Raw genomic sequence first — 16,424 nt, forward strand, 5'->3', positions numbered from 1 at the left:
TGCATGGTGCCCAAAATATGGCATGAAATGCCTGTTCAGGCCAATTCAATGTTATGTAGTGATTCATCATAACTACTTGTACTGTCTACCTCTATTTATGAAACTCAAGATTATTGCCTTTTTAAGTATTTATCAACCCCTCAGCTTCAATGATTTGAGTATATGTGCCCCACATCTCTTTACACCTTTCTTTTCCTCATTTTTATTCCTTTATTTTCTTATTTCCTTCCTGGTTATTCCTGCAATTTTATCTGCATCATCAGCTTCTTAAAGGCAGCTCATTGTTTGAATGTGTTTTGCCTAACAATCTTTGATTTCCATTTACCCGGAATAGATTTTTTTTTTCCTCAACCCTCTGCAATCAACCCTTTTACAACTTAATATTTTTACCCAAGGTTATTTCTTGGCCTTTTCCACAGCTGATCTCTAAATGCCCTTGTACTGACACTTGATCTATTTGATGCACTTTATTCACCAGAAGCTGATTAGGCAATGTCTTCCTTTTTTTTTTCAGGTTGAAAATGTATTGCCTAAGAAAATCCTCCAAATATACTTGAGAAAATCTTTTTCTTCTCCACTTTACAGCATTACTATCTCAATCTGTACTAGGATAATTGAAGTCCCTATTATAATTAGTTCTTGGAACCCTCTATAATCTTGCTGCAAATTTGCTTCAGATTTACTTATTTTACTTCATACGACTTGGCTGTTCAAAGTTAGTTGCTCATAAATGTAATATGGACGTTTAATGTAATTAAAACAAAAGATGACTTATTGAATAATTATAAATATTACATAAAATAATTAAACATTTCAACATAGAAATTCCTCAGCAGAGTTGTGTAGCAGTTGAGCACAGTACAGATGTGCATGCCTTGTATTTACCTCACTTACTTTACATCTCAGCTCATTGCTAAAGGAGAGCAAACAAAGGGAAGATGATGTCTGTTCAGCTGCTGAATGCCTCCTAGTGGTCAATATGTACATTTCTATTCAACACAGCCTTAATGTTAAAGTTTGTACACCGTTTAATAATTTGACTTAAATTTTGGTGGGAGAGGACTCTTGTTAATTAAAATGTGAAGTGATTTTTTTTATTATATCTGTACTGGATGCAAAATGGAACTTTTTTTCCAACATTGTGACCAGCTAATTGTTTTTGAAATGCAAGTCATGTTATAGTTCAGTACTTACTCCAACTCAAAGTTTGGGAAAAGGTATTTTCCACAAGATAACATCACAAAACCTGCAAGCTGTACCTTTCTGACCTTGTTTATCCAGGACGTGCTAGTCCAGAAATGGCAATAATCCCTAATTGTAGTTTTGGCCTCTGGAGGTCTTAGGTATGCCCTGCATTCTTTTTGAAGTATGAAAATATTCTGCTGTCAAACCAGTTTGTACAGATTGAATTATGCAAAGACATGGAACAACATAGAAGCAAAACAACAAGTAAATACATTTAGTGCGGTTGAAATATTTTTCAAACTTTATATTGGAAAATGGTTTTAGAAATAAAAAAAACTTTGTAAGGTATTGATGTAAGTGAATGATAAAACTTTTGCGGTATAACTTTTGCGGTTCTCTAGTCAAAACTATTGGTATGTTCCTTGGCTATTTCATTCCCTGACCGCCTGAAATTGGAACTGTTAAATCACTGCTGCATCCTAATGGGGCATACTGCATAATCTGCTCATTAACAAGTTCAGTTACCACTGATTATTTCCTTGTGCAAAAAGATATTGGTGCTTAACAAAAAAAAGCACTGGACCCTTGTTGTTAGTTTAGTTGATTTTTTACCTGCTGCCATAATTTTTTTTTAATTTCTGGCATTTATTGAATTTTAGAAAACTACTTTTCATTTTGATGGAAGAGGTAAAGCAAAAGTATGCCCTTGTTCCATCACAACTTATCATTGACCAAATTTGGCTGAATGTAAACTTTAACCAGCTAGGGAAATTCAACATTTAGTGTGTTCACAAGCCATTCAACAAATTCTTAAAGATACAAATATTTAAATACTTTCTAGGAACCTATAAAATCCAGGGCGCCACAACTTCATTTGGAGTACAGATTCTACAAACAGCTGGGAAATGCAGGTAAGAATTGACATTATGTTTAATTTGTTTCATAATTCATGAGGTGGTTGTTTGTACATGCTACCTTTTGTATAATGGTAACCTGAAGAATCAATATCTTTAATATTTTTGCTTTAAAACAATTTGATTTCAAGCATTGCATCCAAGAGTTCTCTGGAATGAGAATTTGTGGACCACAGTCAATCCTCATCTATTGCCACTTCACATTTCCTTGTCAGCTTCAAGGCTTTTGCTTACTTGACTCCCGTTCTTCAAATGCAGTTCCTTTCCTGTAAATTTCAGGCTCCTACATGTCCATCTTTTATTTTATAGTTTCTATGACTTCTGTTCTCATTCATCTCAGTTTTGTTATTCTCTCTGCTGTGTTTTTACGCTAATCTTCCCCTGACAAAATGAAAATTACCTTTTCAACTTACCATGAGCATTACCATAAAATAAACCTTATTTGCTTAACCTGTTGGATCCTTTTTAACCGCTGTATTCAGATTTTTCCAAAACCTAAAATACATTTTGGGGACATCATTTTGGACTGGCATTTTTAACTTTCTCAATTTCCTTTGGATCCAATGTATAGAAAACCGTGGAGCTCCCTGTGTTGTAGGATTATAATTTTCATGAATAATTATTTGCATTAATTCTTTCTCTTTGATTTTGGTGTTTGCTTATCTGATTTTCAGCCTTATTAAAAATGCTTTAGAATATCCTGCATTAAGGATGCTATTTATATACAAGGTGTTTGGTGGTTAGGGTTTTGTGTACAAATCACATTAATTACATTGTCAGAAGCAATTCTAACAAAGGTTGTGCAGGAAGCCAAAATTGAAAGGATTGTAGAGTTTTGAGAAGAGGCAAGGCTGCGGTTGCATTTGTAAACTAGAATGCAAATTTTAAACTAAAGGTGCTGCTGGACTAGGGGATGATATAGATTGATGTAAACAGCTGATTGGTGAATTGGGTAAGGTGAAAATTAGTGTAAAGGTAGCAGAGTTTTGTATAAACCAAATACGGCAGCAAGGACATTAGAATAGTTGAAGCTTGAGGTAACAAAGCGATGAGGTCTTTAGCAGTAGATGTACTGAGGCACATATGAGAATGAGCAATACGATCGAGATAGAAGTTGTCTATGTCGCAAATCATCTTTGAGAGTAAATGGGGCAGAGAGGCAGGGGCAGAGAGGCAGTGGCATTGTGATAACGTCACTGGAAGCAGTAATTCTGAACCCCAGGTTAATGCTCTCGGGACAAAGGTTCTAGTTAGTGGACTAGGCAGTGACCAGGGATCGTAGGGATCAGGTGCTTGGCTTCCAGTCTTCACAATAAGGTATTAGAGTTAAATCAGGCACTGATGTCCTGTAAGCAGTTTTGGTCTGCTTATTGAAGAAGAGAGATTTCATTTGAAGACAGTACAGGGAAGATCCATTAATGATGCCTGGTATGGAGGGGTTGTTTTATGAGCAAAGGTTCAACAGATTGACTCTAATTTTGGAATTTAGAAGAATTAAAGATCACCTCATTCAAACATATAGAATTCTTAAGAGGCTTGACAGGGTAAATACTGAGAGGATGTTCCCTCATGCTCGAGTCTAGGACCAGAGGTTAAAGTCTCAAAATAAAGAGGTAGCAATTTAAGACTGAGATGAGGAGGAATTTCTTCTGTGAGTTGTCTTTGGAGGTCCATGCCACAGAGAGCTGTGGGGATAGAGTCCTTGTGCATATTTAAGCCTGAGCTGGGAGGATCCTTGATTAGTAATGGAATTGTGTTTCAGGCAAATGGCAGGAAAGTGGACGTAAGGAATGTTGGATCAGCCATGAACTGATTGAATGGCAGAGCAAGTTTGAGGGGCCAGATGGTCTTCTCCTGTTCTTATTTCTTATGGTCTTGATACCTACAGGTTTGCAGAAGACAAGGCTGGACAGGAGGGTGAGCTGTGGGAAGTGGAATGGACTTTTAAATTAGCTTTTAATCAAAATACAGCAGTGTAATCCTTTTGGAAGGTTCTCAGATTTTGAAAACTTTCTCTGCAATAGTCAAATCACTAGTTTTCAACTTTTTTGCAAATTTACCTTTTGTTTATTTACTCAAAAAACCTTAGTCTTTCCAACACGCAGCTACATAAGTATATAATTTGTCGTAATATAGGCGAGCACACCACTTTGATTTTAGATATTCTGCCTATATTCTTAAGCGTTTTAAAGTAAGTCAGTGTCCACTGGCAGCCTGACTGTGCTGTATTAGCATTTTCTTGACTGGAGAGCACCCTAATTGATCTTGGCTCTGACTGAAAGATGTTATCTCTGCCTACAGTGGATCGCACATATGTTTGCTTAGCCAAATCAAAGAAACATGAATATCAAAAGGTCTTCCAGAAGTTAAAGCTCACTATCTTGATGTCTCTGCATTAGATACATGATTCAATATATCCTTGAAATTGTACTCCTCTTTCATTGTGTTTGTTTATTGCAGTGCATTGAAATTTTCATTTTATGAAGTGAAATTGTCATTAGTTATTTATTAATGCATACTTTACTTTTTTTTAAGAGGGAATTCCTCAGGTTTACTACTTCGGCCCTTGTGGAAAGTACAATGCCATGGTATTAGAATTGCTGGGACCTAGCTTGGAGGATTTATTTGATCTTTGTGATCGAACGTTTTCCATTAAAACTGTATTAATGATAGCCATACAGTTGGTAAGTATGGTTAACCAAATATTGATTATTTTTGGTTTATAGAAACAGAAGTTAATAAATGCCAACTGGCTGTTGCAAATTTTGCTGATATGAAATATATAAAGTATTACCACTGTAAACTAAACTGCCCTCAGTGGTGTTATCCATACTTTGGTTTGCCGCTGCCCAGAGCCTGTGTCATTTCATTGCCTGTCCTTAATTACCCTTGAAAGGGGGTATTGAGCAGTTGTCTTGAACTGCTGTGATTCATGGCGAGATACCTTATTTAATTTTGAATTGGTTTATTGTACTCATGTATACAAAGTACAGTGAATAGCTTTGTTTGCAAGCAATGCAGGCAAATCAGAGTAAGCAAGCACATACAGATCATAGGGTACTTAGACGGAGTGAGGAGCTGGAGGTATGCAAAGCAAGATGCATGTTAACAAGATCAACATTATTCGAAGTTAGAAAGCCCATTCGTCAGTCTAACAGCAGGGAAGGAGCTGCTCTTGAATGTGTGAGTGCGTGTGTTCAAGCTTCTGTATCTTCTGCCTGACGGAAGAGGTTGTCTGAGAGGATTACCGGGGTGGGAGGGGTCTTTTTGATGGCAGCCTTTCCGTTGCAGCGCAATGTGTACATGGAGTCCATGGATGGAAGGTTGGCTTCCAATATGGTCTGGGCTGTGCACACAACCGTCTGTAGTTTCTTACAGTCCTGGGCAGAGCAGTTGCCTTACCAAGCTGTTAAGCACGTGGATAGTATGCTTTCTGTGGTGCATCTGTAAAAGTTGGTGAGGATCCTTATGGACATGCAGAATTTCCTAAGCCACCTGAAAAAGAGGAGGCACTGTGCCTTCTTGACTGTCGCATCTCTGTGGAAAGTCGAGGGCAGGTTGTCGGTTATCATCACTCCCAGGAACTTGGCACTCAACTCTCTCAACCTCCGCTCCAACAATGTAGATGTGGCCTGTTCTCCTCCTTTCTTTCTGAAGTCAATGATCAGTTCTTTTATTTTGCTGACATTAAGAGGGAGGTTATTATCTTTGCATCATGACACCAAGCAATCTATCTCCTTCCTGTGTTCTGGCTCATCATTGTTTGATATCTGTGCTACTACGGTGGTGTTGTCGGCAAACTTGTACATAACATTCACTTGGAGTTTGGCTATGCAGTCATGGGTGTAAAGAGAGTATAGGAAGGAGCTGAGAATGCATATTTGGGGTGTTCCATTATTGAGGTTTATAGTCTATCTTCGCTGATTGTGATCGATAGTCAGGAAGCTGAGGATCCAATTGCAGAGGGCGAAGCCAAGACCTAGGTCTTGGGGTTTTTAAGATCAGTCTGAAGGGAATATTGATGTTTGAAAGCGGAGCTGTAGTCAATATGAATGTATATATCCATGTTGTCTAGATGTTCCAAGGATTGAGTGCAGGGCTAAAGAAATGGCATTCCACCTTGGACCTGTTACGTCGATAAGCAAATTGCAGGGGATTGAGGCAGGCTGATCTCTGCCGTGGCCAGCCTCTAGAAGCACTTCATCATTATGGATCTTGGTTTCACAGTTGTGTCATTCCAATTATTTAATATTAAGTTTTTTCTTTCTGTAAAATAGTGTTTCAACAACTTTGACTGAAAAATATGTCACTGGTAGTTTCAGAAACAAATAGTACACAAAGCCTGATCCTGATGTTCCAAAACTCTGCTGGGGAAGGTTCTGTAACCCTTAAAGAGTAAAACTAAGTTCTCTACTTAGAGAGTTCCCTTGTTCACCTCCAAATAACTAGCTATTTTCTATCCAAAAAGCTGGATTCTAAGGTCTACAATGGTGTCAACAATCTAGATTTTGGGAATTTATTTTTGTTTTTATTTTTGTGGACATCACTGGCTTGACCAGCATTCAATGCACAGTGGGCAGTTAAGAGCTGAAAATGTGTTGCTGGAAAAGCGCAGCAGGTCAGGCAGCATCCAAGGAGCAGGAGAATCGATGTTTCGGGCATGAGCCCTTCTTCAGGAAGGGCTGATTCCTGAAGAAGGGCTCATGCCTGAAACGTCAATTCTCCTGCTCCTTGTGCTGCCTGACCTGTGCTTTTCCAGCAACACACTTTCAGCTCTGATCTCCAGCATCTGCAGTCCTCACTTTCTCCTGGGCAGTTAAGAGGTCAACCACAATGCTGTGATTCTAGAGTGAATCAGGTGAGGACAGCAGATTTCCTTCCCAAAAGGACATTTAGTGATCCAGATGTTTTTTAACAGCAATCAGCAATGATCTCTATTAGGCTAGCTTTTTATTCCAGGTCTTTATTGAATTCAAATATCACCATCCACCAAAGTGGGATTCTAACCCATGCCCCCAGAGTATTTGCCTGAGGTTCTGGATTCTTTAGTCCAGTGATATTTTTGCAATGCCTCTATCTCCCTTATAGGAGTAACTGGTATTACTCCAAATCCATCAATTAGGTGCAACTTTTTAAAGTCATTCTGAGACTAAAATTAAAGCCCTGCTGTCCACACAATCTCCCTTTTGCAAACTGTTTAAATTTGTATTTATAAAAACTGGATAGTACAGTATTTGCTCAATTGACTTTCAGCTCTCGTGTCTTTATTCAAGTTCAGCCCTTAATGATTGGAAATTTTCCTTCTTTTGGTGCAAGGACCCATTGTAAAGTGGCTTTGGACAGCTTTTAGAATGATTGAGTGGACATGAACTAAAATACAGCCAGCAGTTGTCAATCTTACCAACGTCATCCGTTATTTAATGTGAACGGTGGAAAACTGTCACATTGGTGCAGGATAAGGTGCTTTTAGACTTGGACTGAGTCAAGTTGGAGCGGAGTGGAGTGACTTGTGTACTTCATCTCCATCTAAAATGAAACGTTCAGGTATGAGGGAGAGTGTGTGTGAGTAAAACAGAAATTGAAGGATAAAGAAATGGAGTATTGAGAAAAGTTATATGGAGAGATAAATTTTGGTTTTAATCTTAATTGCTACTTTAAAGCTGTTGCAGTTTACTGTAATGATGAAATAAGTTTTGAAGTTGCTCTGCACTTTCAACTTAACACTGCAGCGTTGAAGTGACTGCCTAATCCAAGTTGTCACCTTGTCTTTTCAGATTACACGAATGGAATTTGTACACAGCAAAAGTTTGATATACAGAGATGTTAAACCAGAGAATTTCTTAGTAGGCCGACCAGGGAGCAAACGGCAACATACCATTCACATCATAGACTTTGGCCTTGCCAAAGAATACATAGATCCAGAGACCAAAAAGCACATCCCATACCGAGAGCACAAGAGCTTAACTGGGACAGCACGCTATATGAGCATAAACACGCACCTTGGCAAAGGTAATTTCTTTCTTGTGTAATAGAAAAGGAAATCATAATTTTTGACACTGCTTCCTCTATGAACTTGCTGAGAAGTGAAAACATTTATTAGATTGAAATAGAATGACACAATTCCATAAAGGTTTAATGGCCTTCTCTGCTCATGTTCTTGTTCAAGATGGTGTCAGAAGTGTAATTATCAGCATCTTTACGCTTGTAATTATGTAAAGCTTCCTGAAAAATGTCACATCACTTAAACAAATGGCTGGACTACTTTAGTTGAAGAATTTGCCAACTTTGTTAACTTTGCCAAGGTGAATTTGCTTATTTGACTGTTTGTTTTTTCTTCATAGAACAAAGTCGAAGGGATGACCTTGAAGCATTAGGACACATGTTTATGTACTTCCTGCGTGGTAGTTTACCTTGGCAAGGTCTGAAGGTGAGTGAAATCCTAACCTGACAGATTTAATCCAACCATAGAAGTAAATGATCAATATAAACCTCATTAATTAGACTGTGAAAATGTTGCATTTATGCAATCAATTTCTCTTTCACATCCATTTCAAACATATAATTTCTCATGTTAATCATTCTGCGGCATGACATCGCTAAAGAAATTGATCAGATTAAACTCAACAAGCTAGCAACTTTATCTTAATTTCCATGGAAGAGAAGTTAAATATTGTATTATTAACATTAAGTATCATTTTGGTTAACCCATTTCTAAGTGGCAGTGTTTATTTGTGCCACAACATGAGGGGAGCTCTTTCTATGCCTAGACAGAAGCATTCAGTTGGCGGTCTCATGCACATGCAAGAATATTCCCCCTTCGATTGGGCAGGACTGTCCATGTTTATAAATTGATTTTTTTTTTTCCCTTTCAGCTCCCAGTGCTCTATACTAGTACAGCTAAAATGATGAGCAGGTGAAGTACTTTCAGAAGTGCTGTTCCTGAATGGCTCACTAAGTAGAACACTGGACTGAATTATTTTGTATTTTCCTTCTTACAGACAATGTGGTTAATTTCCATTTAGTATTAACCAGCAATAGATTGAAATCCAGAATTCTGGATTGTGACTGTTTGCGGGGCATTCTAAGTGTGAGACTCGATTTACCATCAGACATTCTTAATGTGGCAGTTGCATTTTGAGAACTGTTCCTCCCAGTAGTTTGCTATTTTAAATGTGGTAATTTAGACTGAGTTTGAACTTTGAGACCCAGAATTAAATAAAGCAGTTTTTCCTGTAAAGCGGAAACCCGTAGATTTTCTGTCAACTTTTTTCGACCATCTCTGCACCCTTCTCTTGTGTTTCAAGAAGCCATTTTTTAATGCTGAAAGATGGAAAATGAGGGAATGAGTTTCCAAATCCTTTAATCTGATTTGCATTTAGAGCTGTGATTACATGATTCAGCACATGCAGGTTGCTCGTGATACTTTCTTTTAATAGAACTCTGAACAGGCCACTGAATAGAAACGAAAATCAAAGCAATTAGTTTTAAATTTGGTGGCCATTTTTATATAAACATCATTAGTTCAGTTCATTTTTCAACTGCAAAAGAGTGTGGACTAACATTATACTTACCTTCAGTTAGCATGTTATGCTCATGAAGGTTTCATGCCTCTATCTGAGGGGCAGTACGGTGGCTCAGTGGTTAACACTGCTGCCTCACAGCGCCAGGGACCCAGGTTTGATTCCAGCCTCAGGCGACTGTTTGTGTGAAGTTTGCACTTTCTCCCCGTGTTTGTGTGGGTTTCCTCATGGTGCTCCGGTTTCCTCCCACAATCCAAAGATGTGCAGTCAAGTGAATTGGCCATGCTAAATTGCCCATAGTGTTCGGTGCATTAGTCAGTGGGTGGGTTACTCTTGGGAGGATAGCTGTGGATCTGTAGGGTCAAAGGGCCTGTTTCCACACTGTAGGGAATCTCATCTAATCTAATATCCTACCTAGGTGATATAGAACTTCTAATTAAATTCAATATCTATGCCTCTACATGTTCTCTGGTTAATTAGTCTTCGCCTCTAGATTACTCCTCCATTAATATGACTACTACACTGTTTGGTTGGGCAGTTGCACATTCATTTGCACAACATAACTCCAAGACCTTTATCCAAAGTAGGAGATCAACCAACTCCAAAGTTCAATGGAACCACTTCATTCGGTCTTCTGCTATCAACCTCTTGTGAATTACCATTAACCGGAGCAGTCACTGCACATGTACAAGTGACATGTAATAAAATCTTTTCTAAGTTTTTTCTTTTCCTCTACAAGATAAAAGTCAAGAGTATGAAGGTATACTCCACCGAAAGGATTTGAGCAGTAGGATGAGGCTGAATAAGCTGTGGCTCTTTTCCCTGGAGCATCAGATGATAAGAGGTGATCTTTAGAGGTTTATAAAATCATGAGGGGCATGGAGAGGGTAAATAGACAAGTGTGGTGCTGGAAAAGCACAGCAGGTCAAGCAGCATCCAAGGAGCAGGAGAGTTGATGTTTCGGACATAAGCCCTTCATCAGGAATCTGGCTTCTGCCCGAAATGCTGACTGTCCTGCTGCTCAGATACTGCCTGACCTGCTGTGCTTTTCCACTACCACATTTTTGGAATCTTTCTCCAGCACCTACAGTCCTCACTTTCTCCTGAATAGACAAGGTCTTTTTCCTGCATTGGGGGAGTCCAGAACTAGAGGGCGTAGGTTTAGGGTGAGAGGGAAAAGATTTTAAAGGTACCGCAGGCAACTTTTTCATGCAAAGGGTGGTGCGTAAATAGAATGAGCTGTCAGAGGAAGTGGTGGAGACTGGTACTGTTACAATATTTAAAAAGTATCTGGATGGGTACATGAACAGGAAGGGTTTAGAAGGGTATGGGCCAAGTGCTGACAAATGGAACAAGATTAATTTCAGATATCTGTTCGGCATGGGCGAGTTGGACCGAAGGATCTGTTACCGTGCTGTACATCTCTGTGACTCTATGATAAATGCTGGAGATCACAATGGGTCCGATAGCATCCATAGAGAGACAGCAAGCTAACATTTTGAGCGGAAGTGTGGAGGACACAGCATTTACGCTATAGTTTGGCGGCGGCAGGGGTAGTGGGTGTTGGTTGCTGGTGGAGAAAAGATTTTGATAGTTCCGATTAAGTGATCAGAATGTGAGAATTGCAGAACAATGACGCATCTCCTGCCGGATTTGAAAGGACAGGCAGTCCCACTGGGATGGGATGGGAGGTGGGAGGTTAGAGGACATTATTACAGAATGTAACCATCTAAAAGAAAGGGAAGAAGTGGGGGTTGGTTCACAATTTGAAGGTATTGAGCTCTATATAAAGTCCCAAAGGCTGTAAATTACCTAGCCTGAAAATGAGATGTTGTTCCTCCAGTCTGCACTGGAGCACTGCAGAGTACCAAGAACAGACACATGGGCATGCAAGCAAGATGCTGTGTTAAAATGACCGGCTGTGGAATGGTTGGGGTCATCCTTGTACACAGATGGGAGATGTTCTAAAAAGTGGTCACCTAGTTTGCATAAGCCACATTGAGTGCAGCAAATAGAATACACACCTTTTTGAAGTGATAAGGTAAAATGCTGCTTCACATGTAAAGACTGTTCAGGCTCTTGGATGGTGAGCAAGGAGAAGGTGAAGTGGCAGGTGTTGCACCTTCTGCATTTTAGATAGGAAGTTGCTGTGGGGAGGGGGGAGTAGTGTTAATTGTGGAATGAATTAGGATGTTCTGGAGGGGACGATCCCTGCGAAATGCAGGCAGGCGAGTGAGGGGGAGGATAAGTTTGGTGATGGCGTTCTACTGGAGTTGTGTGAAATGGCGGAAAATGATCCTTTGAATGTGGAGGCTGGTGGGGTGAGAAGTGAGGACAAGGGGAACTCTGGGATGGAGTCTTTGCAGGACATGGGGTGTGACAAGCTGTAGTGAAGGTAGCTATGGGACTCAGCTTTCAAATACTGGTGGGAGAATGAAACAGCACTGAAAATGTTGATGTATTGAACAGAGTTGTGGGAGGAGACCAGTGCAAGACTGGAACACGGATTGTTCCACCTACCCTGTAAAGAGACAGGCATAACTGGGACTCATGCAGGTGCCCATAGCCATTCAGGAATGATGAAGGGCTTTTGCCCGAAATGTCGATTTTCCTTCTCCTCGGATGCTGCCTGACCTGCTGTGCTTTTCCAGCATCACTCTGATCTAAACTCTGGTTTCCAGCATCTGCAGTCCTCACTTTTGCCTAGTCCACCTGTATACTCCAGCTGCAATACCAAAATCTAAAATCAGCAGTGTCCAGGAGAAAGCATCCTATTTGCATATAATATCCACCCCTTTACCACAGGTATGTTATGGCTGCAGGAAGTATTGTAGTAATTCACCAAACTGTCCAGCTCTTTGATCACTATCATGGGGGATAAAAGCAGACGAGCAATGTCATGGCAATGCCATTGTTTCCAAATTGTATCCAGTCCTATCTTTGGCATACTTGGATCCTCATTGTTACTGGGGGGATTTCCTGGAATTCTGTACTGTCACCAAGGTTAGACTTGCAGAACTGTAAAAAGAGGATATATCATCACTTTTTTGAGGCAAACAGGAAAGTCATTCAATTCAAGTATTTTTCAGAAGTCTACTTCTCACCTGCCAGAAAGGTGAGGTAATTAGTTATGTTGAGGGGAAAATCACCAGCCTTGGAGTCAGAGTATGAGCGACAGCAACAGAGTTTATTGTACAAGGAAATAGCAGAGCTCTGGGCAGAGAAAGCTACCAACAGCACAGTGGTCAGCTGCGAGTCTTCTCTCAATCCGGAGGACATGTCAAGATACTTTTTATACATTTTGTGATAAAATAGATCAGTGATGCAGTTAGTGTCTCTGCAACATGGTTTGTTTATTGTGAACATTGCAAAATTGTTAATAGTTTCAGCGGGGTTGTTGTCCGTTTCAGCGCTGGCATTCAGTTTCAATGTCTGCGCAGAAGTCCATTACTATAGTAATGGGTGTTAATTGCTCTTCCTGAAAGGGACGCTTACTGCAGCCCTGCTATTATCATTTTGTATGATTCCGTATCAAGCAGTTAGCATTTCTATCAAAGGTGTTGGCTGGACCCAGACATTTCGTCGGGCAGTATATGCTACTCACATGTATTCTCTCCCCCACCTGCCTTAAACTAATCAACTAGGTTGTGCATTCTGCTGGCATTCTGGGAGCCCCAGACAGTGTCCGTGTTTGCTTTGCTGTCTCTCTCCATATTTTTTTGATTAGATTACTTAGTGTGGAAACAGGCCCTTCGGCCTAACAAGTCCACACTGACCCGCCGAAGCACAACCCACCCAGACCCATTCCCCTACATTTATCCCTTCACCTAACACTATGGCAATTTAGCATGGCCAATTCACCTGACCTGCACATCTTTGGACTGTGGGAGGAAACCGGAGCACCCGGAGGAAACCCACGCAGACACTGGAAGAATTCCACACAGTCAGTCGCCTGAGGCAGGAATTGAACCCGGGTCTCTGGCGCTGTGAGGCAGCAGTGCTAACCACTGTGCCACCGTGGTTGTGGTCCAGCAGCATCTCGTGTCAAGTGGCCGACTGATGGCTCAGCAGCCATCTTTGTGTCCATGTACCTAGTGTCATCCTGGCTTGTGCCGTGCCATCTGCACACTACCTAACTTATTTAGTAAAGTTTCTAAGGTGTTGTGGATACACCTCCTGTTCTGCAGTTCATTCAATTCCTCTTCATATTATCTTGAACTGAGTTACATTATTGCTTGATTTTCTCTTTATACTGATTTACTTTAGTATGTTTCAGTTCTTTTAGAAATGTTGGCAACAAAGTAAATTAAAGTATTATTAATAGCTGGGCGGCATGGTGGCACAGTGGTTAGCACTGCTGCCTCACAGTGCCAGAGACCTGGGTTCAATTCCCGCCTCAGGCAACTGACTGTGTGGAGTTTGCACATTCTCCCCGTGTCTGCGTGGGTTTCCTCCCACAATCCAAAAATGTGCAGGTTAGGTGAATTGGCCATGCTAAATAGCCCATAATGTTAGGTGAAGGGGTAAATGTAGGGGAATAGGTCTGGGTGGGTTGCGCTTCGGCGGGTCGGTGTGGACTTGTTGGGTCAAAGGGCCTGTTTCCACACTAAGTAATCTAATCTAATCTAATTATAAACACCATTCTCTTGGGTGCAAGCTTCCAGTAACTTTCGTAATAGATACCTAGTTTTGCTTTTGACTTTTTCAAAATTCAATGTATATGATGCATTTACGATTTCTAAACTGTTATCTCAGTGATGTTCAGGTAAAATATGTTTGTTTCATCGTGCATATTCATTCTCAATACATGTTGCAGTTAAATAAATCTTACTGTTACCAAAAACTGACCGTTTGTGTCCTAATATTCACCTTTCAGATCTGAACCTGCTGTATTGTGTGTGCATGATTGAGTAGCTGCTAGTCAATATTTTATATTGAGAAGGTGGAACTTGTTCACAATGTTTGGCTGTGGGTGTAAATATATTTATTTCACAGGATAGTGATCAAATTAAACAAATTGAAGAGCGTTGTGCAAGCTCCTGTTTGCTGACATTGCTGTAATTAATTTCCAATCTTATATATGAAATAGCGGATAAAAGTATCTATGACACTTCAAAATTACCATCTATGTACCTATCCAGCATCTATTAAAAATCTTCTATAGATTTCACATTGTCTTCACACTTCTGTCATTACAGTTTACTCCGAGTCACAGCTTATATTAATATCTCAAATCTTGTATCGTGCAAATTATTTGTTTTAAAGGTCAAACTGTATCTAATTTTACCTATGATTCATTGTCTTCTGTCTGTTATAGGCTGATACTTTAAAAGAGAGGTATCAGAAAATAGGTGACACCAAACGAGCAACGCCAATTGAAGTCTTATGTGACAATTTCCCAGGTTTGAATCCTTCTTTATTAGACCATCCAGCAACCTCTACAAAGAATGAAAGATTTTCATTAACATGGCACTTTATTATCTCTGAAACATTTTGCTGCATCTACAATGAGCCACAGAGGAAACTCGATTATCTGAAGGACATGGGTGGGGGGAGTATTTTGTTCAGTTAATCGAATGCTGGATAACATTGCGATCTTGCCAGATAATCGAGGGTCATCTGTATTCTGAAGTGCTGTTGCTGTAGCTATATAGGAAACACATCAGCTATTTTATGTACAATAAAGTTAACAAATAACCTGACGATTAAGATCAGCTCACTTATATTATTGTTAAGAGAGAGAGAGGAATGTTTCCCATGACATCTGGAGATGTTTCACGTTCTTCAGATAGAGTCATGGCATCTTTAACATCCTCCTAAACGCTGCACTGAGCAGATGGTTCTTTGCTGTAATAGCTCATTCAAAGGCCAGCACTTCTGACAATGCACAATGTGTTATGAGTTTCATAAGAACATGGTTAGGTCATTTAGGCCCTTAGGCCTTTGCAACCATTCATTTAGCTTATTTTTACCTGTCTTGGATCCATATTGACAACACTTTCCTAATCTGTGACTTCTATCGCCTATCAACTAGAAGGAGGAGAAAGTAAATGCAAGGGAGTTATAACACCTGAAAGTACCCCTCCAAGCCAATAGCTGTTCCATCTTGGAGCTATATATCATTGTTCCATCACTGACTGGGCCAAAATCCTGGAACTCTTTCTAGCTCCTTACCTCCTCACCATCCCTCTGGAGGGAGCTTCTTCTCCCTCAGCCATAATCCCAGCTGTTAGCAGCATGCTTCTCCACTCTTGAGCCACCTTCTGAAATCACACTGCCTTCTGGAATCTCCTTTAGCCAAATTACTCCTTATCATCCCCCAAACCCCAACTATCCTTTACCCTCTGCCTCTTTGTCCTACCCCCTTTCAAAATACCCCTATTACAGCTTCCTCTTCAAATGCCCCCCCCCCCCCCCCCCCCCGAAGCCTCCCATGGTTTTTACAGCTTTCCCAACCCCTACCAGCAATCATGAATCCTACAAAAGCCCCCCTGACAACTATCACTTCCCAAATGCTTAGTGCTCCTCCAGTCACACACTGTTTCCCTGTATTCTCTAGCCTTTCAAAGAATGAGAGCTGATCTATTTGAAACTTGAAAGATTCTTCTAGTGTGACAGGGTGAAGAGTTCCCCTTGTTGGTGAGTTCAGAACCAAAAAAAAGTCTCGGGATAAGGGGCAGGTCATTTTTTAGATTGTGATGAGGTTTAATTTCTTCACGGAGTTGAGTATTTGGGAAAACTGTATCCCAGAGGACTATGGAAGCTCAATCACTTGAGCAGGTTCGTGACAGTGTTTGCTAGGTTT

At 40.2% G+C, this 16,424-nt stretch overlaps 1 protein-coding gene across 5 annotated transcripts in view; it reads left to right on the forward strand.

The window, feature by feature from the left end:
• Nucleotides 1-16,424, forward strand: part of LOC122565337 (casein kinase I) — a 120,349-nt gene that overhangs the window by 69,331 nt on the left and 34,594 nt on the right. For all 5 annotated transcript variants that reach the window (XM_087976032.1, XM_087976031.1, XM_087976030.1 and 2 more), the window contains 5 exons: nucleotides 2,027-2,096; nucleotides 4,635-4,783; nucleotides 7,874-8,108; nucleotides 8,441-8,526; nucleotides 14,937-15,021. In XM_087976032.1, the coding sequence (XP_087832158.1) occupies nucleotides 2,027-2,096; nucleotides 4,635-4,783; nucleotides 7,874-8,108; nucleotides 8,441-8,526; nucleotides 14,937-15,021 (625 nt within the window). The remainder of the gene's footprint in view (nucleotides 1-2,026; nucleotides 2,097-4,634; nucleotides 4,784-7,873; nucleotides 8,109-8,440; nucleotides 8,527-14,936; nucleotides 15,022-16,424) is intronic.

Source organism: Chiloscyllium plagiosum, unplaced genomic scaffold (assembly GCF_037043375.1).
Source record: "Chiloscyllium plagiosum isolate Xiang-an unplaced genomic scaffold, Cpla_swu_hap1 HiC_scaffold_28, whole genome shotgun sequence".
NCBI classification, from domain to species: Eukaryota; Metazoa; Chordata; class Chondrichthyes; order Orectolobiformes; family Hemiscylliidae; genus Chiloscyllium; species Chiloscyllium plagiosum.